A 24,611-nucleotide genomic window follows, 5' to 3' on the forward strand; every position below is an offset into this window, starting at 1 on the left:
TTCTCTAAGACCATTGTTGATGTCTCTACTCAGCATTATGCTAACACATCTGAACAGTGTTTATGTATTACATTTGCTGTTGATCAGTTAAGCACATTTGATTAGCGGCACCTGGCTGCTACTTAACCACTTCATGAAAGCAGCATACTTTTTACAGACCTGTACCTGCAGGAGTTCAGATGCAATAACATTTATTATAATATTAATGCACATTATGAAGGAGCTTTTAAAAATAAAATAGAACCAAAATTATTAACTAAAGCATTTGCTTCATACAGTTACCCTTGTTATAAAACCAGTTTTTCTAACCAGGAACAATAAAATATATAGAAGCTACATTTCTTAATCATATCTCAGTTTTATATTTTCCCACTTTGACCATTTGTGTAGCTTTTACATGGTCGTCTAAAATGAACAATGTTAATTATCACAACTATTCAGCATTTTACTGTTCCATGTTGGCAGATACACATTTATTTTGAACCTGTTTAACATCCTGCATTCAGACCGTGTCATTCTCTCCAGATAACCCCTGGATACATTTTGCAAGTAGAGTTTAAGGATCTTTAAGAAAACAGACATCAAAGGATGGAGTTGCATCGTGTAAAAACTTTGATAGTGAGCTGTATTGGAGATGCTATATTAACATATAGAAATACCACCAACTCAAACGCCATTTTCAGCATGATTAAGAGATTATTTACCGTAAGACCTATGCATGGATGAAATGGGTCACACTCGATGTAGTGTATTAACCCCTGATGTGACTGAGCCCAAGCAGCAGGCTCCTCCCCCTCGGTCTTCCTCCCAACTAATGAAGGCGGCACTGAGGCGGGACGCTCACTATCGGATGTTCTGGCAACAGGTTGTACTGGTAGCAGGGGATAGTTACCCCTATGTTATCGGTTCACTGAGTAGCACCTTCTCATCCCACCAACATTGTTCAGCGCTGCTGCTGCTGCTTCTTGAAGGACTGTCAAATGCAAGATCCGTAAGTGAGGAGGATCATTCAGCATAAGGCTCATTTTTACAGGTGCAGTAAAATAACCATCTATGTGTTTGTCGTTGTTTTTTCTTTTTTTTTCTTTTTAAAAATTAAACCAAATGTGAATGAGATCTGTTTTGCTGATGAGGCATTTTACAACATTTGGGTTTGCGCAGATGGACACCTGTGGCTTTGTGATTGGATTTGGCAGCCGCCCTCTCGTGTTCGGCTTTTCCTGTTCTTGATAATGAGCTAAACAAAACAAAACAAAAAACCCAAAACAAAGCCTTTTATTGTATGCTGTCAAGCGTTTTTGTTTGTTGGGTTTCTTTTAGGGGGGGTTTATGCTCTGTGTGCGCTCACAGCGCTGATGCGCGGGCTATAATCGGATCCTTCGGCGCTGCGTAAAGAGGATATGAGAGATTATTATGGCAGGTAAAAGCTACAAATAGGCTGCGACGACGTCTCGCTGGGAGGCAGGTGCGTCGGTTGTTTATCTTGTTGCTCCGCTCGTGGTCCCAGTGGCTCGTGGAAAAGGGAGAGAGAGGGAGGGGGAAAAACACAAGACTGTGGTTTCGACGCGCACCGATACTGACTGACCGGAAAGGTGGGTGTGACGCAATTAATCCACGAGTACACAGGTGCTTGGGTTCTATTTAATGGTTAAACTTCAAAACGATTATTTGTCGTATGAGTCAAGGTTTGTGAATTAAGTGTGCCGTGGAAATACAAAGCAGCCTTTGTAGCGCTTGGAGTAGACGGACGTGGCGGAAAAGTGGGATAAGCCTCATGACAGCTCACTAAAGTTTACAAGCTGTTCTAAAATCGAGTGTTTACTTGATTTTTGTCTTAAAATAAATTGCCCCAGAAATAGTCCTGACCTCAAATTTATGCTCCAAGCTCATTTTGAGGTGTTTGCATAAACATGCGCCTTTAACGATGGAATATTATTACCATGTTGTTGCTATTTTAGACCACAGAACTGCCCCTTTCGTCTCCCAACACACAGCCCCAAAACTAGTTCTTCTCCTGTAGATAGTTTGATGTTTTTTGGCAGCAAATTATTATTTTTCTCTTAGTGTAATCGTTTTAATTTGTGCGATTTTTACATAGGCTAGTTGTATAATGTAAATTATTTATTACAAGTTATGACCCACACAAAGCCATCCATGTGTGAATCGAGAAATACTGAGAAGATATTGCAAAACTACCAGAATAAAATCTTTTTTTTTTTTTTTTTTTTGTTGGTGTGGTGGGGCTGGAGTGTTTTTAGGATTTGAATATCTCAGGGATGTCAGCTTACATCATAGCCCAGACTGGAGAAACTCTCCGTATCTCTCTGTTTCCTCCATGATAAATGTGTAAAACAGCAGAAAAGGGTCTGGTAGCTCATTGCAGACTCTTCTGTATTTATAATAAATATTTTTTTTTTGTCTATAATAGAAAGTTTCTATAGTAGATATTGGAAAACAGGAAGTGTCATTTAATTGTTTGTCTATTGTGCAACTATTTGGTGTTGCAATAATGGCAAAAAGGGAGGCCTTTATCATAGAAAAAGCTGTAAAATTAATGAAACTACAGTTAAAAGTTCAAAATCTATCCCTTTCTTCACATTCTCCAAAGCCCTCCACTGGGCTGGATTGGAGTCTCTGCTGGGCCAATCCTGGATTCCGAGCCTTATGTTTGACACCCCTGCTCTATAATATTATTTGGTGTACTTGGATATGTGTTTGGACTGCAGATGGTGGCTGAATCCGATACAAGCCGTCTTTTGTCTGATGAATTGCAAGAATAAAGAAAGAAGCTGGAATTTTAATGTGCAGAGATTTCAGATTTCAGCCATGTCACCAAACTGTTGTATCAAAACTCATCTCCTTAACATACTTGTGAACAAAAGAAACTGTGGAATAAAAATGAAGCTGATTGGGGTGCAGGAACAGCACCGGAGGAAAATTAGAAGAGTCGGCCGAGTGAGGAGAAAGGGACCAGAGATGGCTGATTGGCCAGTTTGGTGGCATTCCTGTGTCTGTTGACACAGCCAATCCTTGTGCATGAGAGAAACAGAGAGAGTATGAGAGGAGGTGAACCAGTTGTCGCCAAACAGTTCTCAGCTACTGGCTGGTTAACAACAGCTGTACAACAACTGAGCCTTTGTGTGAAGCCGAAATAGCCAAGAGAACATAAATACACCTGAGAGATTTCAGTGTGAGGGCTGAGCGCCTGGGCAATAATACAATAGGCATCTTCCCTTTAAAAAAAAAAAAAAAACTAAGCACAGATTTTGCTCAGGCATAGGCCATTGTTTTGACACACAACATGGTCTGAAAAACTGGTTGCTTGATGTTTGATTTATCTCGCCCCATATTCCCCACTTTGTCTAACAGTTTTTCCGCATGTGTAGGCTTTATTGTTGATGCTGTCCTCAATTTCTTTTAATCTGTTCTTATTATACAAATGCAAACCACGCGCAATGCTGAAAGGGAACGTCCGGAATCCTGAGAATGGTTTTAAGGGAAGCCAGAGTCCCTTTGATCTGCTAATCTAACCTCACTGGCGGTCGAGGTCCTGCGTGTTACACTGTAGCCAGCAGTCAAGGACGGTTACATTTTAATCAAAACGAGAGGACAAATGAGATGATGGTGAGATAAAATTAACATTAGGAGCACCTAAATACATGCAGGAGAAGGCAGAGAAGGGTTTTAATATGATCACATGCAATTTCATCTTTTTTGCTTGCAATGAGAGTGAGAGGAGCGATGCTTATTCACTCGACTACAACCAGATGGGGAATGCACAGCAGGTGGATGTGTGTATGCACAACCTTGCATATTAAAGTAAACAGTCTATGCCTGAGTGGCTCTGCTCTGAAGTTTGGTGGCAGGAGAGGGGGAGCCCATTCCTCGCATAGCCCCTTGTGTTTTATGCTCCGCGGAGCCTGGACAAAGGGAGGAGTATTCACCTTCTCATGGCGTTCATCGCCGAGGTCATTTGAGCTCATCAGACTGTAAAAGGTGGACTTGGTTAGGCTGTGCTCTTAATATTATGGCTGACTGAGTCACTTAAATTTAGTCTTTAAACCCAAAGTCGAGCTGCAATTCCAACCATCCTGAGCGCTGCGATGGATCTCTTTGTCAAGTTTGTAATATACACATTATCTTTGGTTTGACATTGAAAATAAGTTTCTGCAGTCATTTAGTGTTGCACTTCTATAAATTAAAGGTTGTAGCCCTGCAGCAGGTGGTGGTGTACCCCCCTTTCGTGCTGTGACAGCTGCCATAGGCTCCAGCCCAACCACAACTCTGAATTAGAGAAGTGGAAGAAGGATGAATAGACTCATATAAAGCTGAAAGACTCTCAAAAACAGCTTCTGTTAAAGCATGCACTTTCTCATATTGAATCAAATATCATCCTTTTGTTTGACCCTCCCTGATATTCCTCTCAAATACGAAGAGGGTGGCAGAATTTTTAACTTCCGAACCAGGATTCATTTCTCCTTCTAGAAAGTTTCTTCAGATGTGCAGAACCATTACAATAACTCGCAGACAGACGTTCATAGAGACTTAATGGTTAAAACTGGTGGATTAGATCTTTAACTTGATATTAAAACTTGTGTTTTAAATAAATTGTAGTGCTAACTGACAGAGTGGGGTTGAGTAGGTCCTTGTTCCACCTTTTTTTCTAAGTTTTAAATTAAAATAAGTCATTAAGATGCTGCATTGCACTCATAATCTGAATTGGAATCAACTGAATGACCCTCTTTTTCTATCTTGTTTGTTTTGTTAACATTTGTACAGAGTGTGACTGTATAAATAAGAGGCTATAAACCTCCAGGTGTCTCATACAGAATGCCTCCTGCAGTTTTTTTCCTTCTCACAATAGACACACCCTCTGGAAAAAAGTAGGCCTCGACCTGTACAAAGAGGTGCTGAGTGCCCCAGTGGCATATTTGGCATGGCACGAATACAATACAGTTCTTGCTGAGAAGGAATTCAACTTGTAGAGCAGCAAGAGAAGATGATAGTTTCATCAAGATATACGCGCAATGTGATATTTTTGCCCAGTCATAATGACTCCACCTGGGAAGAAGCAGGCAGTGTACACATCAACAAGAAAACAGACAATGAGAATTTAATCTTCTGGTGTGTGAGAAAGATTTTAAAAATGGCGTCAGCAGTTAGTCTTCCGTGTTCATGCAAAAATAAATGTCCTTGTTACTTGTTCCACTGAATCACCTGATTTGCATTCCTGCTTTTTTTACCCCTTGTTTGCTCAGGCTGCTTGCACCAAAAACCAGGAAGTGAGCATGAGTAGCCTGTCTGCTGACAGGAAGACGCCGGTGGATCATGGCGTTCAGATACGCTTCATCAAAGACCTCCATGACACAGGCGGCGTTTATCCTGATAAATCCAGGGGAAACAGTGCGGTGACTCCTTCCAACAAATATGGTGTGGCAGTGAGGGTTCAGGGTATCTCTGGGCAGCCTTACGTGGTCCTGAAGGATGGAGAGAAAGGCGACTCATACGGAGTTCAGTTAAAAACCCCCACCTCCAGCTCGGGGACACCGTCACCGTACAACAGCCTTCCAAAAATTAATAAAGTTCCGAAAGAATTTTTAAATCCCTACACACCTGCTGATAACTCATCACAGTCCCCTGTTTCCCCAGCAGAGGATGAGGATGGGGAAATTTTTGGGAGCCCTCTCAAAAGACCTCCAGGGGATGGTCAAGCAGGGACACAGGGCGAGGAGGAGAATGGGATGGGCAGAGAAAAACAGGTAGAGAAGCCGAAAGCTGAACACCTACTCAAAGCGACACCTAGTGAAACAGAGAAAAACACAGACTGGACAAGTAAAGGAACATATAACGAAGCAGGACTTAAACCTGTCAAATTTAACCCCGTGGGACCAAGAGGGGTAAACCAAACTGGCTCTGGTTTCACCGGCTCTTTGGGGAGGTACAGTGATAAGAAACCAAATCCAAATTCTTTGTCACAGTCATTCCCCGAACCTCCAGCATCAACTGACGAGGAGCCTGTCCCTGTAATCGACACCAACTCCCTGGCTCCCATCAACAAGCTCATCAGTAAGTTCAACAGTGGAACACCGGGTAGCGCCCAACAGACCAGGGGGCGCTCTGGAGCGAGGCAGCGGCTCGGATTTGAAGAGCGGAAAAGGTCCACGAGTCTTGACGCTCGAAAAGTTGTTGAGCCAGAAGTTTCCCTCCCCTCTCCAACACCGAATCCCTACGCTTCACCCCAGTTTACCTCCTCCAGCATTGAGATCAAGATCCAGGCTACTCCAGCAAGTAGCAGCCTCGGAAAGAGCCCTCGATCTGTTGCCAAGGTGACAGCCTTCGAGGCTCCCAAGTCAAATTTCAAGATACCAGAGAAGTTTAATGCCAAGAGCACACCTCCAACTATAGCAAAAAAGCCTGTAAGTAATAATGATGCAGAGCCTGAGCTCTTAGCAAGAATTGAGCTGTTTGTTTTGGGTTTATTTTCTCATCTTAACTGATTCTCTCTTTGAAGGAGACACTTCCTAGAAGTCAAAGTGCAGAGATCATGGGTGGGGGAGATACTCCAATCAAGCAAACTAGCTTCAACATCCTGAAAAACAGGTAATTAAAACTACATGATACATTTAAAAAATGCTCTACTTCTATTGCTTATGTGGCTTGTTTTAACAGATCGTTCATTTAACTGTGTCATATTGTATTAAAAAATAAGGTGTAGCTCTCTAAATTAGCGAAAGGCCACAGGTAAACTTTTTTCATTCTCTGTGTCTGATGTTTCCTTTGTAGCATCGGTGACAGTGAAGGATTCCTTAAACCAAAAGTCAGCCCCATTGCTGAAACAACCGGCAGCTTAAAGGTATGACACAGCCTGGGTTATCTAACCACAGAGAGTATAAACTATATGGACTGTGGACATGGCCACAGGTGTATAAAATCATGCATCTATCCATGCAGTTTGCCTTTACAAACATTTGTGAAAGAACGGGTCATTCTAAACACTCAGTGAATAATGGTGTGCTGCTGTTATAGGATATCACCACTGCACCATTGCAACAACTCAGTTTGTGAAATCTCTTCCCTCCTGGATATTCCACGATCAGCTGTGGGTGGCGTTACTAAATGAGGCTCATTGTCATAGGCGATTTGTTTTGACCGCTCTCTTGTGTTCATGCTAGCTAAAGTGATTTAGCTTCATGGCCTTTGTGGGATTTTAAAATTGTAAAAAGAAAAAGAGATTTTGCAAAGTCCATCAGTTAGGTTTGCAGTGGTGAGGGGGAGGTCAGGCGGGAGTCTCTCTGGACTGTGATCTTCACAGTCGACACTGTGATGTGTAGAGAAAGTATAAAGGAGGTGGAGGTATGCGCTGGAGAGAAGAGGAATGTGATGGGTGTGAATCAGATGGAGATAGATGGAAAGGAGAAGATGCAAAAAGCAGAGGCAGTAAAGGTGGATGAGTTTCAACACCTTGATCAACCATGCAAACGTACAGCGCAGAAGAGAGGTGATGAGGAGAGTGCAGGCAGGGTGGAGTGTGGAGATGAGTGTCAGGGGTAATTTGTGATGGAAGGATAGCTGCAAGAACAGCAGATAAAGATGCTAAGAATTTTACTTTGAGTGATCCATATATATGAGATTATAAATGAGTGTATCAGCGAGACAGATGGTTTGGACATGTGATGCTGAATATTTTGGGGAAAAGATGCTGAAGATGGAGCTGCCAGGCAGGAGGAAAAGGGGACATCAAAGAGAAGATTCATGGATGTAGTGAAGATGAACATGCAGAGGGTTGGTGTGACAGAATAGGATGGTAGGGTTAGCATAAGATGATCCAGTCCTAAAGGAGTGACTCCTAAAGGGAGCAGTCAGAAGAAGAAGAAGTAGGCCTTTCCTTTTATTCTAGTAATTTTTAACAGTAATCATGATAACATGAGTCAGAAAAGCAGTTACATGCTGGAGACACCCATGAACGCATTGTTTACACTCAGTAAAATACGACACATCTTTCTACCATCCATAGTGTTTTCATATTCATATTTCATGAACACGATGAAGTGAAACTCAAGAAATCCAACCACGTCAACAACCCTTGAATGCTTGGATAATGTTTTTATGTTTACATCGAGGTGCCAGCAGTATTTTGTGGTTTTGTTTTGGGGATGTCTAACCTACATCTCAGAAAAAGTCAATTATCTTAATCCTGAAAGTATAAAAAGACATTATTCACATATATAATTAAAGGGAATTTATTTAGCTTTTAGTGTAGCATGCAGCATGTTGGTTAGACAAATTGTCATCTCTGGGACGGGAGCTGTTTCTCCCTTCATCTTGCAGTGAAGCTAGCAGATGGTTGGCAGCCTGAAGTTTCTGTTTCATTCATCTTGTCTCCTCGATCCTCTTTTGGCAGGCCAAAAAACTTGAAAAGGAGCAGGCTGACTATTCCTCTCCCCGTCTTGGTGCCATGTTTGCTGCTTTGCGCTTCTTGTTACGCCTTATTGAAACAGATTGTTCCACACTTATGAGAACACACACGCTTCCTCCTTTAAATTAGCATCTTTTTGAATAAATCTGCATACAGAAATGATTCCTTTGTGGCCTTACCTTCTCATATTACATGCCCTTGATTATGTATGATCCCTTGTTATGTACTTCTTATTGTGCTTGTGACCATGGCTGCCTGTGAATTATTTTGCCCATCTTGTCTCTTGGCAACGATGCACCTGCAGAGGAAAGCTCAGTGTGGTGAGAGCGCAGTCATTGAGAGGCATCAATAATTGAGTTGGAGTGGAACCCTGCACCAGCTCGGGGTTGGCTCGCTGGATGGGACAGAGCCTCCTCTGAGGGGTCTCGTTGTAAAAACATATCCTTTTATTGTGACGTTAACCACACTGTCCACTTTAGTATATTGCTGTGGCTTTAGTGGCTTATTCTTCTTAGCAGAAGTCATCTCAGGCTCTTCAGCAGCTACTGAAAAATCCACAAACGGCATCAAGCCGTAGGATGAAAGAGTCTCCTTTTTTTTTTTTCAAGGCTATTTATTCTCCAGCTCTGCCTTTAAAGCAAAGTGCTGCTTTTGTCTGTATCAAACCTAAACATAAGATCAGAGCAGGGATACATGATTGTGTTTCCAGAGGGAGATATTTTTGATGCAACCAGTGTCCAGATTAAAACTGACTAATAATTAGCCTTAATAATTAGAAGTTTGTATTTTGAGCTGTATTGACTTTGTGACACTTCACTGTCAGCACCCTCGTGTCTGTGGCTTTCTCAAAGCGCTTGCGCTGTGTTTTGAGTGTTTTACTGTGGTGTTACCAGTTAATGCTTGTTAAAGGGAAACTTGTTGAGACTATACACTGACACCCTTTCGTCTGTGTTGGCTTACTCGAGTCTAACATTGCTAATGTATGCTTGCTTGTTTGCGTACAGTGTGAAAACTGTTGTCTGTTTGTTGACTCACAAAGGTCACATTCACATGTTGTGACCTGCTAAACCGATGAGTGAAGATTAGATTTTATTTACATTTCTAGAGAATTTTACTTCATACTGACAGACCACGTTCAATGAAAAAGGTGAAACTACTTGTCTTCGAGGTAACTAAGTTAACAAAGCCCCTGCTACAGATTGCAATGGTAACCCGCAGTCAGGTTTAGCTTTTTGGTCTGATCACTCAAGCCGCTAGCTTTGTCCACATGTCTTTTGTAGTGTAAACATTCATGTGCCCTGATGCTTTGCCATCACGGACGTAACAGGAAGATACACTCAGCAGCCACTTCATTATTAACACCTGTTCAGCCAGTCACATGTCAGCAACTCTGTGCATTTAGGCATGCAGACATGTTCAAGACGACCTGCTGAAATTCAAGCTGAGGATAAGAATGACTAAGAAAGGTGGTTTAAGTGACTTTGAGCTTGGCGAGGTTGCTGTTTGGCGTATTTCAGAAACTGCTGATCTGCTGGGATTTCCCCACACATGTCTCGGGTTTACAGAGAAAGAAAGAAAATATCCAGTGAGCTGCAGTTCTCTGTGTGAAAATATCTTGTTGATGCCACAGGTCATAGGAGAATGGACAGCCTGTTTCAAGCACATATCAGTGCAACAGTAACTCAAATAACCATTTGTTGCAACTAAGGTATGCACAGAAGATCATCTCTGAATACACCAAACATGAAGATGTGCTACTGCAGCAGAATACCACACCAGGTGCCACTCCTGTTAGACAGGAGCAGAAAACTGAGGCAACAATTCACCAAAACTGGACAACAATAGAGAAAAGAATGTTGCCTGATCTTATTTCTGCTGGTAAGGTCAGAGTTTGGCATAAGCCAGCTCGTGCTGAGTGTGTAATGGTGTGGAAAATTTTGTTGGCAGACTTTGAGGCCCTTAGTGCCTGCTGAGCATAATTTAAACACCACAGTGTAATGAGTATTGTTGTTGACCATGTCCATGCCTTCATGACCACACTGCGCCATCTTTTGATGGTTGCTTCCAGCACGTCACATCTCAAACTGTTTTCTTGAATATCACAGTGAGTGCACTGTACTCAAATGGCCTCCACAGTCACCAGATCTCAATCGAATACAGCACATTTGTGATGGAACGGGAGACTCATATCATGGAAGTGAAGCAAGAAAATCTGCAGCAACTGTGTGATGTTATCACGTCAATATGGACCAAAGTGTCTGAGGAATGTTTCCGGCACCTTGTTGAATCAGCGCCATGAAGAATTAAGGCAGCAAAAATAAAAACATACAGTGAGTGCACTGTACTCAATGCAGGATGTGTTTATCCATTTCGTCATCTGCCCTTTTTTGAATCACAAATTCATTTTTCCTCCAAATGTCGACAGCTCGAATAGCCCGAACCTCCCAAACTTGCTCTTAAACACTTTCTTTCCTTTGCTGATGTTGAAATTACGAATGAATCGTTTCAACCCACAACATTAAAATAAATACAGGTCATTACATAAGAAAAAGCTGTGTAAGTACCAGCTGTAATTCTTAAAGGTTTAAAATCTGAAAAGAGAAAAATCTTTTTCTTCTACGTTGATACTTCCTGTGTTTTAGAGTCCAGAAGAATGATCTGGTCATTTAGGCAAGAAATGTATCAAGTGTGAGAAGAAAGTCTTTCTTTCTTTTACTATTATTTAACTAAATATGAACCGTTCGCTCTTTCGACCTTTCTACAATCACAGGACTACAACCTCTCAGAGGCTGAATGCCAGCTGTGAATACTGATGTGCAGTTGCATTTGAATGTTTTCAGGGACATGAGCATTAGGACAACATCTGGCTTTCAATAATTTCTTTTTTTTTTTTAAAAAGAAGTATTTTTTGCAAATTTGTCACACTTGAATGTTTCAGATCATTAGACACATAATATTATACAAAGATAAACCAAGTAAAAACAAAATATGTTTATATAAATGTTGATTTCACTTACTTAAGGAGAAGAGTTATCCAAGCCTACCTGGCCCTGTGTGATGTAATTGTAACTGTAATAATTTTGGCCCACTACTCTTGTTTTAATTCGGCCACACTGGAGGTTTTCGAGCATGAACATCCAGCAGTTCTTTAGATGTTGTTGTGGGTTCTTGTGTTGCCTCCTGTATAAGTCATCAATACACTTTTGTAATAATTGTAATAGGCCAGCTGCTCCTGTGAAGGTTCAGCGCTGTGCTTTTTCTCTCTTTCCTCCATTTGTAGATAACGGCTCTCACCGTGGTTCACTGGAGTCACAAAGCTTTAAAAATGGCTTTGTGAGCCTTTCCAAACTGATAGATGTCACTGACTTTGTTTCTCAGCTGTTTCTTTAGATCGTGGATTTGTTGCTTTTTCGGATCTTGTAAACTACTTGATTTTGTCAGGCAGGGTCTCTTTAAGTGATTCCTTGATTCAACGGGTCTGGTAGTAATCAGACCTGGGTGTGACATGTGAAACTGAACTCAGTTTTCCCCCAAAATTTATTAATTCATGATTTAACAAGTGGGGCAATTACTTTTTTTTTTAAACGGGGCATCATTCAAAATCTCCATTTTGCTTTTACTCAGGTTAGCTTAACATAAATATTAAGATTTATCTACCACATCTTTAGGAACAAAAACAAGAAATTGGTAGATAAGTTTTATTCTATTTAGTGTTCTGAACTAAATGCAGGGTTAACATTATACATACCTCCAACGCTGCTAAACTTTTGAACTGTGGACCCAGCAAGAAAGGCTCTTTTTTTTTTTTTTTAAGTTGTTAATACACATCATTATACAGCTGATGCAATTCATACTGAGTGCTCAGAAGAGCTTACACTTATTCCCTTATTATTTTATTCTCTTTTAATTATCTTTTTGTGAGGATAGAGAGCAATGTCCCAGAACGGGATTATCTACAGTCTGTCCTGCGGGGGACGAGAAGAAAGTGAAAACAAAATATATCTTCATAATCAATGATAAGTAACAGAAATGTGAAAGAGTCCCCCGAGGAGCAGAACCGTCCGTGATCCTCGCTTTGTCTCTTTCTTCTCCGTGTGTGCGTCCTTGTAATGAGTGTGTAGGAGGATAAGAGGAGTTTCATGGGCAGGCAGGCTGCGCTTATTCCCCCTTTTTCACTGAGGAGGAGGCCTTTCCGAACGGCAGAGCGGTGTGGGCGAAGAGCGAGCTTTTTGCTGCTTCTCCGGCTCTTTTTCCCCCTGCAGCCTGTCAGAACGAGCTGCTTCTGTGGGGAGAGCGTCTGTGTTGACGATATCTGAGCGCACTGGCAGGGCTTGTTCTCCCAAAGATTTTCTGACTGTCAGAAACTAGGGCAAAGAATCCAAGCCAGAGGTTTTCTTTCAAAGGTTAAGATAATACAGAGTGCATAATGCATTGCGAGGCCGAAAGTGGCACTAGCTCCAGCCTTCCTCTTTGTGTTTGTCCCTTTGCTGTTTTCTCCTCGTCTTACCTTTAGTCTCTTCTTCTCCTTGTGTGTGTTTCATTTTCTGCAGAAGGAAGGATCTGATGGAAGCCTCAAAACAGGGAATCTTGAGGAACTTCAGGAGCAAATCAAACGCCTCAAAAAAGAACTGCAGCAAGCCCAGGAAGAGTAAGTGTGTGTGGTTTTAAAACAAAGCTCCAACTTTTTGCTTCTGTGCTGTTTTGGAGCATATTCTCACTGTTGCAGTACTGACTGCGTGTGTGCGTGTGTTTCAGACTGGCCGAGGAGCGTATCGCCAGAGAAATCGCAGAATCACGTCTGCACATGCTGGAAGATCAACTAGCTGAGCTTCAGGAAGAACTGAGGAGGGTTTCCGAAAACTCATCTCATTCAGACTCGATGCAGACGGTCAGGACGCTGCACAGTTACGCATGCACAAACAAACTCACCATTGCACCCACCTGAATGTGCCTTTTTTTTTTCCTCTCTGCAGGATGTGGCCGCTCTGCAGGCCCAGCTGGCTGAGGCCACCATGCTGCGCCAGCGTCTAGAAGATACGCTACGCCAGCGAGAGCGGGAGTTGACGGCCCTGAAGGGGGCACTAAAGGAGGAGGTGGAGTGCCACGACAAAGAGATGGAGAGTCTGAGGGAGCAGTACAGCCAGGATATGGAGGACCTGAGAAAAACCATGGAGCAGTTCACACAGGTGGATGCCTCTGTTGTTTATACGCAGATACGACGTCACAAAATATAGAAGCTGGAGCTCTGATTTTTCCAAACTGATCTCCTGAAGTGCACTCCTCACAAAAAAATACACATTACACCATTTTCTTTTCCAACAAATCTTAAAATGAAATTCCTTTAGAAGATTACTCTACAGATGTCAGACTTGTTTTAGTTGCGAAAACAATTAACACTGAAACTAGAGATGAAAGCAATTAAAACTCTGCAGCTGAGAGTCATCAGGGGGCTGTCTTTAAAAAATAAATCATAAATTTGTCAGGAAATACTGGAGCTGTTTGATGTGAGGTCTGTGATCTCTGCATGATTATCAGCGTCCTTAGAAATACGTCTAAATTAAGACTTTTCCATCACCAGCTGTATGATTTTTGGCTGAATTTCTTGAGTGTAGTCTGACCTGACGAGCTCTGGAAGAGAGATTTTATTTTGGTCAGTTAAAAACTAGAAACATCACTAGAAACAAAGAGTTAATGACACACTTGTAAGTGCCAATTTAAGAACAATAGGTTAACTATTAACTGTTTAAGCATTCCTCTTTTATCACAAAGTCAACCTTCTTCACAAAGATAGATGCTTCAGGCAATAAACTCTGACTGTGATGGAAACAAAAAAAACATGTGCACTCGCTTTATCAATGAGCAAAATCAGCACATTTCCATCTGTACTTTCATAGTGAAAAATGTGAAACAGTGTCCTTTTTTATTTCTATTTCATTTCTACTTTGATCTTCCTTGTGATGCTGCTTCAGTGTCACACCAAGAGACTACAGATTACAAGATAATTTGCCTCTTCCTCCCTTGAGCCCTCTGTGCCAGGTCCAGGCAATATCTGTTATGAAAATGGAGCAAGTACCTTTATGGGGGGGGGGAGGGACGTGCCCCACTACTGGAGCTGCCTACAGTGGATCTAACATTTGTTGTCTTTGATTATCTGAAGGTTCAAGCTTGGCAGGCTGTCATTGAGAGTTTTTAGAGGACGATTAATAAAATCACTTTTCTTTAGTTAATGTATGACTAAAAATAGGCAGTTTGCTAATAACAACTAAGAGATTTACTGTTTTACATAATTCTCCCGCTCGTTTCGGATCCATACGACGAGGGTTAGCATTTGGGCCATGTTGACAAAGAAGGAAATAAACTCTCTGGTTACAGGAAAACCTGCAATGCAGCAATCACAGTGAAAGTTTCTCTGTTTCCGATCACTGAGTGGATTTTTTTTTTTCTTGTGACATCACAGTCATACGCAATTTCTTGGTACAATTGTCTTGGGAGAACAATCAGGTTATGCCTGTCAGGTAGTTTGTGTCCTGCATGAATTATTAAGGTGATGTTAACTTGTGCTTTGATGTTTTATCTGCCCCTCATTCACCCAGGCTTTATCTTGCCATTCGGTTTAATGCAGTCAGTGTTCAAACCAGGAGTCAGGGTATCACAAGGTCAGACTGAGCTTGGTGTGCAGAGTTAGAGAAAGAGAATTTTACTGCTTGTGATTGCAGAGTGAAACTTTTCTAGCTGAATTTTTGGTAAAGTTTCTGTTTCCACCAGCCGACTGTTTCTGGGGTGCTGCGGGGTGTGGTGAAGAGGAAATCTGAAGAATATATGTATATACAGAAATAGATCATTATGCAGATTTAGGGGAAAGTAGCAGCAGTGTCAGAATAAAAAAGTGTAACAGACAGCCGGAGAGCAGGAAGTAAGCAGACAAAGCTGGCAGTTGCTTTTGATGAGGTGATTGATTTGGCGAGCGGAGGATTAAAGCAGTTGAATCGCTGTTTACACTGACTGCACAGTACCGACCGTACAGCACCCTGTCATGTTTACCTGATATATTATGGTGATATTTCTTATGTAGTATTCTTCAGACGTGGGATGCTTGTTGTTGAAGGTGCGAGCTGAAAGATCTGTTGTTTTCTTTTTGAGTTTTTTTCTAATCCTGCGGGCTGAACATTTGTCAGAAATTTTTTTTTAAAAGAAAATGTGATAGATTTGAGTGCGTTAGTTCCTTTTGAATCACTTGCTTTAACGTGTCACGATAATGAGGAGGAAATGAATGTGAGGACCAAAAGCATTTTAAACGCTCACTTTCACATCTCTAAAATGAAACTCTGTGTGCGTTTCCGTGCGCCTCAGTCTCAGGAGCAGATCGAAGAGGAGAGGGAGAGGGTGAACGCCTCCGTGTTGACACTAGAGCAAGAGCTGGAGAGCTGGAGAGATCAGGGAGAGCAGTGGAAGACGGAGCTGGAGGCCACCACGCAGGAGCTGCAAACGACCAAAGAGGAGTTAGTATCACAAGTCCTTCTTTGACATAAATGCATATATGATCGATCACCTCAGTGAACAGCAACAAAGACATATTTGTAAACCTATTAAAAAGCATGAATATGCATGCTGGTAGAACATGTTTCAGCTTTGGTCATGCATTAGAAACACTCTGTCACTGTCACATTTCATATTTCAAATGGGGAACTGGTTCAAATCATCTGCACTGCTCACTGAAAACTTTACAACATCCTGTGAAAAGAGCTCTCTATGCCTCAGTCTAATAATATTATATTTCTCCAGAGTTATTTTTAATGCCTGCCATGTTTCACTTGGCTTTTCATTTGGCAGGAACGAGGTGAACCCCACCAGCCAAACGTGAGAGAGAAAATTAGTCTTGCTATGTTTGGTTTGAGTAGTGTAGATTTAGCCTGGTTTCAATGAAAACTTGAGATCCACTCCCTGAAATTCACCTGTAAGGCTCCCATCAGAGTGGATTCTGTATCTGATGATGTCTGATTCGATCATTAGATCAGTGAACCCAACTTTACTAAACAACTTTCCCCTGCTCATCCTCACTATCCTCATAATTTTTCTGTTTGCTGATGAAATTCTTCTTCCTTTAAATAAATAAATAAGCAAATGATGAATTGCAGTTTCGTGTGCAATCTTAGAATCTGAGAGTTTTGTGGTTGTGGTGATTTCATAGTAACTTTTACTCCCTTGTGCTTTGTTTGTTGCTTGCGGTTGCTGTTTTTGTGCAGCGTTTTACCCGAGCTGTGTGCATATGTGTATTTCATTTATTTATTTTTTTAATGGCCTTGCTGTTTATAAAGTGACTCTCTTTCTTTTCATAGCTTGCAAAAATCTCATTTGGAAAAGGAAGACTTGGAGGGTGAGCTAAAGGATCTTCAGGATTCATTGCTTGCCAAGAAGAAACAAACGTCTGCGTCTGATGATAACCGTTCTTTAGCAGAGGTAATTCAGCAAAGATTATGCTCAGTGTGTGGGTGAAATGCAGGAGCTCATCTCCTTTGTTTTACAGTATGTTTTACTCCCTCTTTTTTTTTTTCCCTTTAATGTGTCGCAGCAGCAGTGTGGATGTGGGCTTTTGCTCTTTTTCTTTAAATTTTCCTGCAGACAGACATGCTCACACTCATATGCCTCTTATTAATACATTATTATGCACCCTGGCACATTCCTCTCACTCACTCACTCACACACATTATCCATCTCTGATTGCCCGTCCCTAGGAGCTTCGGTGTTGCCATAACGACCTGAAGAGGGCTCGCACCGATCTGGACAAACAAAGAGGTCAGCTGGACGAGAAAATCGAGGCACTTCAAGCTCTGAAGAAGGCGAGTGGAGAGAAAGAGGCCGCGCTTCAGTCCGAGATCAGCAAGTTGAAGGAGCAATTTCAGAAAGACAAGACTGAGCTGGAAAAGGCACTCGAGAAGGCAAAGGAGGTGAAGCATCATCTGAATTGTAGAAACGAACCAAGAGTCTTACAGCATAAAATTAAGGAATCCTGCACCATTTGATGTTTAAAAATAATGCAGATATGGAAGTTTCTCTTTAGATTTTAAAAAATAACAGGAAAAGTGTAGGCATAATGAGCATGTTCGACACAGAAAATAAAGCTTCAGTTTCTGTCTTCTCTCTGCTTTGATGCACTCCTGTCTACAGTCGTCAGCTGGTGCAGGAAGTACTGTGGTGGACCACGGCAACAACAACCTGGAGCTCCAAGAGACAAACAGTCGCCTGAGGGAAAGGCTGGCCCGCATGGTACTGCTCAAAAAGCGGCTACACTCCACAGCTGTACACACAAGCAAAATTATGTAAACACATATACTGCACAAGAACAAAAGAAGTGTCCTCCCACACAGACACTATATTCAACCAAGTGATGTGAAAAGAATTACACTAAAAAAAAAATCCCCTTTAAGCACATAAGGCTTAGAAATCCCTCTGGGATGAATTTGCTTAAGATGAGCATTGTGGATTGTGCTGTATGTTGACTGGAACAGCTGTGTATTCCAGCTGTTTAAAGAGCTGTAATCTGTGTGTGGAGCAGTCTTTCACAAATCTGTAGACAGAATCAATGCACAGCAGTTTATCAAATATGCAGACAAACTGGACTTTTTGTGCAGTCGTCACGTTAATGCTTCAAGTGCAGAACTTCGATTTTAATTCTGCTTTAAATATGAAAGCTTTTTATTATTTGTCATTCTCCTTGTTTTGTATGCCAACCAAATTTAATAACTTATTACAAGCCCAAATTATAAATTAAACACAAGGATTTATTCCTTTTTTTGGCCCAGTGCAAGTCTTGACTTGTAATACAGTTTGTTTGAGTAATAAAAAGACAATTTAGTCTATCTGCTGTGTTCATAGCTTGATATGCTCCCCAGACAAAGCTTCACTCCAGCATGCCTCGGAGCCCGGGGGACGAGGATGCCGTGGAAGCCCTGGAGGATGAGAACCGCTCCCTGAAGTCTCAGCTGGAGGAGGCCAAGAGAGGAGCCGCCCGCCTGAGCAAGGAGAGGGACGAGCTGGTCCGACGGTTGGAGGACCGAGACATGGAGAGGGAGGCGCTGAGGAGGGGCAAAAGCGAACTGGAGGAGCAGAAGAGGCAGCTGGATCGAGCGGTTGAAAAGCTTAACAAAGAGGTGTGAAAGAGTTATGGATGGTCAGATGGAGATGTCATTTTCTCGAGTCTTTCTTAATTCTGTCTCACTCTCAGGTGGAGCTGATGATGGGAGATTCTCGTCACTCGGTAACCAACCTGCAGATACAGTTTGATGAATACAGGGAACGCTCGAGGAAGGACCTGCTGGAGGCGCAGCGCAGCAGTAAGGACAGGCTGGCCGAGCTGCAGAGGGCTCAGACCAACCTGAAGACCCAGCAAGAAGAGGTGAGGAAAGATGGCTCTAGAAATGTACAGGGTGGTAGCTTCCACTGCTGCTTAGCTGACACAGTAGAGGTGGGCAGATCACTGCTATTGCTATCAGATAGATACTTTCTATCCTCTAAGTTCAGTATGTAGCAAATTATCTAGGAAATTATTGTTTGGAAATGAAAAAATACACCTCAGACATTCACTATAAAAAATGTCTCAACCTTTTCCTGTTGACTGTTACTATTTGATTTGAAGCCTACAGCACATTTAAACAACAGAAGTTGACCTAAAGTTCTTTACAGACACATTTACATTTCAAGTCTCCAAAGATTTCAGTTTCAAACGATGATTAAAAGCTGAAAGGTCTCTTTTGTTGCGTTAACTAATTATTGTGGAAAGTAAAAATCATAGTGATTTAAACCAATGATTCATCTGATAAATCACAACACACTGCTCTCTCCTACATGAGCTGCCTTAATTGGTTAAAAGTATTGGCATCTGTGTCGCTATCGGTTTTGGCAATAACCTGTATAACCCTGTATTTATTTGGTATTGGATTAATACCAAAATTTACAGTATGACACGGAGCTGTGACACATGTGTAAGCAAGTAACAATGAAAGAGCTGGATTCCATCGTCTCATTGGTGGATGTGAATCTTCCCTCCCTCCAAATGGTTGATATTTTTCACGTGTTTTCATCAAACAAGTCTTGTATACACATTTTAATCTATTTAAACCTATTTGCCTCTCAGCATCCCTGCCTGACTGTCTGTCTGTTTCTGAGTGTGGACATTCAGTAATAGTAACACAGACACATTTTTGAGTCAGTTATCTGCTTCTATGTGAGGTTATACTGCAGTTCAAATTAAAACCATCACAGTTTCAAGTCTTTCAGCTACCACTCACACTTTAAAGCTGCCTTAAAACCCTGCCTTAGTGGATTTTTTCATCAAATATTGACTGCTATTTGTCTTCAGTTTTCTTAGCCAGCCTATTTATCTCCAACTTTATAGCAGCAAGTGAGTCCAGCAGTAGCAACAATCCCACTGCGGTTTCTCCAAGAACTGCATAGTCCAGTCTTAGTGTCTAATATGTTTTTGCTGAAGAGTCGCAATTACTTATATGGGGCATAATATAGATCAAAGAATATGGAGGAAAAAATGTGGTGAGATACTGAAGCTGTTGAAACTTTAAATAGAAATTTATGGAAACATCACATTCGCAGAAGGTACATTTAAGTTTCTCACAGTGAAGAAGTGCGGATTCTAAAATGAGCAGCCATGCCCATTAAACTTTGAGGTAAGCCTGGAGGGAGTTATGAAGGCAAAAAAAAACAGAGAGAAAGGGGAAAGAAAAAATCCATGAAAATAGAAAATTTCATAAATAATACTTTGTATCTTTTATCCAGGTTTCTCGTCTGAAGAAGGAGCTGCTGACGTGCAGTGAGGAGAGAGACAGCGCTCAGCTGGAGAGAGACCTGCTCAACAACCGCCTCAAACACTTGGAGAGCGAGTTCGAAGCAGAAAAGAGCACGCACACTGACCGTGCCCGGGAGGTCAGAGGTCTGGAGGTAAGGCTTCAAGGTCAAAGGTTATAACCCCGGAGTTATGGAGGGGATTAAGGGGTGGGTCAAAAAATGGAGATCAAGTGTTACAAGTGGTTTGGGAGTCATGCACGGGATGTCGAGGTGTCAAGTGGCTTTGAGAGAAATGTGAATATGCGTCACTACACATTTGCTTACTTACGTGTGTGTGTGTGTGTGTGTGTGTGTGTGTGTGTGTGTGTGTGTGTGTGTGTGTGTGTGTGTGTGTGTGTGTGTGTGTGTGTGTTCGTGTTCACAGGATAAAATTAAAACCCTGGAGATCGAGCTGGATGAGGAGAAGAGTAATGTGGAGCTTTTGAACGATCGCATTAGCAGAAGCCGAGATCAGGTGCGACATACATTTGAATACACATGCAAATAAGCAGGAGACATTTCACTGTAATATATATTTCATAACTTAACCTGCTCACTTTATCTACATATGATTATGGGGGTTTTTTTCTCAGGTTGACCAGCTTCGTTCAGAGCTCATGCAGGAGCGTTCAGCCAGACATGACCTGGAAATGGACAAGAGTGCACTGGAGAGACAGGTGCGCACGTACACAGATCTTTAAAATGGCTTCTTACAAAATATGTGGCTTGCTAGTTGTCACACTGTCACTCTGCTTGCAGATGAAGGAACTAAAGTCTCGTGTGGCAGACATGGAGGGACAGCCTCGACCCTTGGCTGGAATCACACTTCTAGAAACCAAAATTCAAGAGTTAGAGGAGAAACTACACAGTGAAGAAAGGTATGACTAAACAGGTCATTTTTGAGCACTATTAATGACGTTCACTATGCAATCACTAAAACACTTGAGGGGGAGAATAAATGTTTTTAACTGCCAATGCATACAGAATAAAAAAAAATTTATGTCAAAGAATGACGTGGTTCATTCTGAATTTCTACGTGCAGAGAGAAGGCCACTATCCAGGCTTCTCAGAGGCGGACGGAGAGAAAGCTGAAGGAGCTAAACGCCACATTAGACCAGGAGAGGAGCCAGTACGTTGAGCAGAGAGATCAGGTAAATATGAGGATTTGCATGCTCATTCGCTTTAGTGTTTGCTTTCTTTTTTGCTTTTTGCTCTGATACTCAAACGGGATATAACCATTTAAAGAAACAGATTCACATTTAATTGCTTCCTTACATCATCACTAATCTCATCTGCACACCTCCCGACCCAAACCCAACCTCACTCGGGTGCTAAAATGCTCCCTGACCTCTCTCATCCCGCCTATATGTTACCTCAGCCTTCATAGCTGTTGTCACTCCCTTACGAACCCACACATCCAGTGATGCTGATGCCTTTAACCCCCAGCCCTACTCCTTCCTTGCATCACCTCCTCTGTCCCCCTTTAACCCCCGTCCTCTCCCTCTCCATCCCCAGTTGACGCTGCGCGTGAAAGCCTTGAAGCGTCAAGTCGACGAGAGCGAGTTAGAGGTGGAGCGCTTGGAGGGAGTCCGCCGTAAAGTTCTCAGGGACTTGGAAGAGCAGCGGGAGCTGCAGGAAGCACTGCAGGCCAAAGTGACAACGCTGGAGAGTGAATTAAAGTAGGCCTTCTCCTTCGTCACTATGAAATAATGTGGATTTCTACATGACTCGTGTGTATAAATGCTCTTTGCACTAGGTGGCACTGTGTAGTAACCAGCTGAACAGTTAGTCAGTCTAAATGGATTTTCTGTTGCTTTCTTTCTCTCAGGCGGAAGTCGCAGCAGGCACATCGCTCGACTCTGTCCTCCTCTGCTTTAAGCTCTGAGGACGAGGACGGTTTCTATGACAGCAAAATCTCCTCTGAATGAGAGTCCTGAACAAGAGCGACCCACACACCTCCAACTGCTAAATGACAGTGACCACTAGCATGACAAGACCACAAAACTTTTTTACTCTTGAGCATAAACACATTTTCTTGTATGAGGTTCGACTTGTCCCAAAGTTATGTTTCCCTTGTGTCTTTTCAACTTTAAGCTTTAAACCTGCTGTGTTGCTGAGCTTTCCAACACTGTGCAGAAAGATTATCTGAAAATTTCATGTAGCCAGCACATTCTCAAAATGTCAACAAACCACTGAAGCTGTGTCTGAAACCAAATCCAGAACACAGCTTGTGTAACTGGAGTTTTGCCATCAGCGGGTCATTTGTCGGCTGTCAAACGACAGCGAGATGACAGCAACGCAAAAGGACGACATAACAAAACAAAAGGGAGCACGACAAGTCAGAACAGCATCAAACAACAGCATCAAACAGCAAGATGTTTGAATTGAAACGGCGTGACGTGGCCATAATTTTGGCACATAACGAGCCTCGTATGTGCACAGAAATGTATTCAAGTCCTCAGTTTTGTGAAGTCATTTGCGCCTCTCAGTTGGTTTTATTTTCAGTTCGGCGGTCCAGTCCAGAGGCGGGCGGCCGTGATCATTACACTGCATTTTTGAGCCTTCCGATGTGATTACGATCATGCCAGTGCTGCCACGTTTTATCATTCGCGATCTTTCGTTTCTCTTTTACATCGAGAAGAATTTACAGCTGCTGCAGATTTCTACTTACTGTGCATTAGGTTGTGTTCTCAAGAAACGTCTTTACTGTGTTTCTACAATAATTACTGTTTATTACAGTGCTAGTATCTGACATTGTGGTACCGTTTATGTTCCCATCGTACGGTAGATGTGTAGTTTCATATCACAAACCAAGAAACAAAAAGGCTTTGTTTGCTTCTGCATGTTAAGTTACTTCTTGTCAGTGTTTGAAGCTCTTAGTGTTTCTTTGTGTATCCAAAGTGATGTAATGTGTAATGTTTAGTTTTTTGTTTTACTTTGAATGTGACTATTACAGGCAACTTAATCTGAGCCTTCATTTTTACACTGGCTAGCCGAGCATACCTGAAGACAATCAAGTACACATACAGCACTTTGTAGCTTCAAAGATTAAACTTTTCCCCGTGATGCTTTTCTACTCCACCCATCGTATTTCTCATGCGGTTTCATGTGCATGTCTTCACTCAGATGCCTTAAAAACGAGACCCATATTTTTATTTTAATTGCTGCGTGTGTTCTGTTTATAAGCTGCTGCTGTAATGATTTAAATAATGTTTTATATGCTTGCCTTTGCTTGTGTCTTCCTCTATTCGTCTCCTGTTGGAAGAGAAGCAGATTTCCTACTCTTTTTTTTTTTTTTTTTGCACCAGGTTGTTCTAAATGTTGCTTTTAGTCTCCTAAAAATATTTTATTGGTGTTGTTTATAACACGTTAAACATGTTACGTTTGTGACAAATTTGTTTATACTGGGGTAATTCAGTAACAATGGTGTTAAAGTTGAGATGAGTTTATTAAGCTGACATATGGTACAAAACTTTGTAAGGTTCCCAACATTTTGTGTACAATAAAATAAAGAATATGAACCTTGCTGCTTTTATTTCATAATGTAAATCTTCTACACTCTACCTATGTTTCCATATTTTTACTGCAATGATTTCAAAAGCCTGTAAACTCTGCAGGTAAAATGTTAAAAGAAAAGATACCGGAGGCATTTTAAACATTTATTACAGACATTAGAAAGATGCAGAAAATACATCGGAGAAACATGCTAGAAAGATTTGTATTCAAATTGTAATTTGGGACAATGTGTTTGAGAGTTAAAATATATGGCATAGCCTTTTTAAGTGGTAAAACAATAATTAGGTGCTCATAGACTTCCTGCTATCATTCCCCTTAGTCCTTTGGTTCTACATAAGCTCTGATGAAGAGAAAATACAGACTTTATCTTGTTTTTTCTAAAATAGTATCAGGTGGACATCATCCAGAAATACTCTGTGTAGTATAAACTATTCTTTGTGATACCATCACCAAGGAACAGGGAAATATGAAAATATGGCACTAAAACAAAACTGCCGGAAGATATTTTGAGTGAACAGAATCAGGCTGCTGAGGCCTGATAATATTCTAGGATTTACAAAAACAACAAAAAACGAGTGAAACATCATAAATGGAGATACAGCATATAAGGCAAATACAAGAAAGCTGCCTAATAGAGTTCCAGCTGTGTTGAAGAATAACGGTGGCCATACCAATGATTGACTTTCAAGCTCTTTGGAATTGTACAGACCCTGTAATTGCTTTAAGTAGTCTTTGGGAATATTTCTCCAGACTTCTTGAAGGACATTCAAAGCTCTTCTTTGGATGTTGGCTGCTTAGACCAGTTATTGGCAATTATGCTTGTAATTTGACATAGCTCAGAATT

The 24,611-nt window shown here is 41.6% G+C and overlaps 1 protein-coding gene across 3 annotated transcripts; it reads left to right on the forward strand.

Moving 5' to 3' along the window:
* The first annotated feature begins 850 nt into the window (after positions 1–850).
* On the forward strand, positions 851–23,766 carry cgnb (cingulin b). Of its 3 annotated transcripts, none has more exons than XM_085396060.1 (20): positions 851–991; positions 5,259–6,416; positions 6,512–6,600; positions 6,784–6,853; positions 12,967–13,064; positions 13,172–13,304; positions 13,390–13,602; positions 15,767–15,915; positions 16,753–16,873; positions 17,149–17,361; positions 17,582–17,680; positions 18,307–18,564; positions 18,639–18,809; positions 20,204–20,365; positions 20,637–20,726; positions 20,845–20,928; positions 21,011–21,129; positions 21,294–21,402; positions 21,767–21,930; positions 22,080–23,766. In XM_085396060.1, exons 1-20 carry the CDS (start codon positions 851–853, stop codon positions 22,177–22,179), a joined length of 3,741 nt encoding a protein of 1,246 aa, XP_085252186.1. In that variant the 3' UTR covers positions 22,180–23,766. The 3 variants fall into 3 exon arrangements, with proteins under 3 accessions (XP_085252186.1, XP_085252184.1, XP_085252185.1); XM_085396058.1 differs by having other exon boundaries at positions 889–1,033; XM_085396059.1 differs by lacking the exon at positions 851–991 and adding an exon at positions 1,462–1,592.
* Positions 23,767–24,611: the final 845 nt, after the last annotated feature.

The sequence above is a fragment of the Rhamphochromis longiceps genome, linkage group LG22 (genome assembly GCF_057381845.1).
Source record: "Rhamphochromis longiceps isolate RC_006_pf linkage group LG22, R_longiceps_female_GT1.1, whole genome shotgun sequence".
In the NCBI taxonomy this organism is placed as follows: domain Eukaryota; kingdom Metazoa; phylum Chordata; class Actinopteri; order Cichliformes; family Cichlidae; genus Rhamphochromis; species Rhamphochromis longiceps.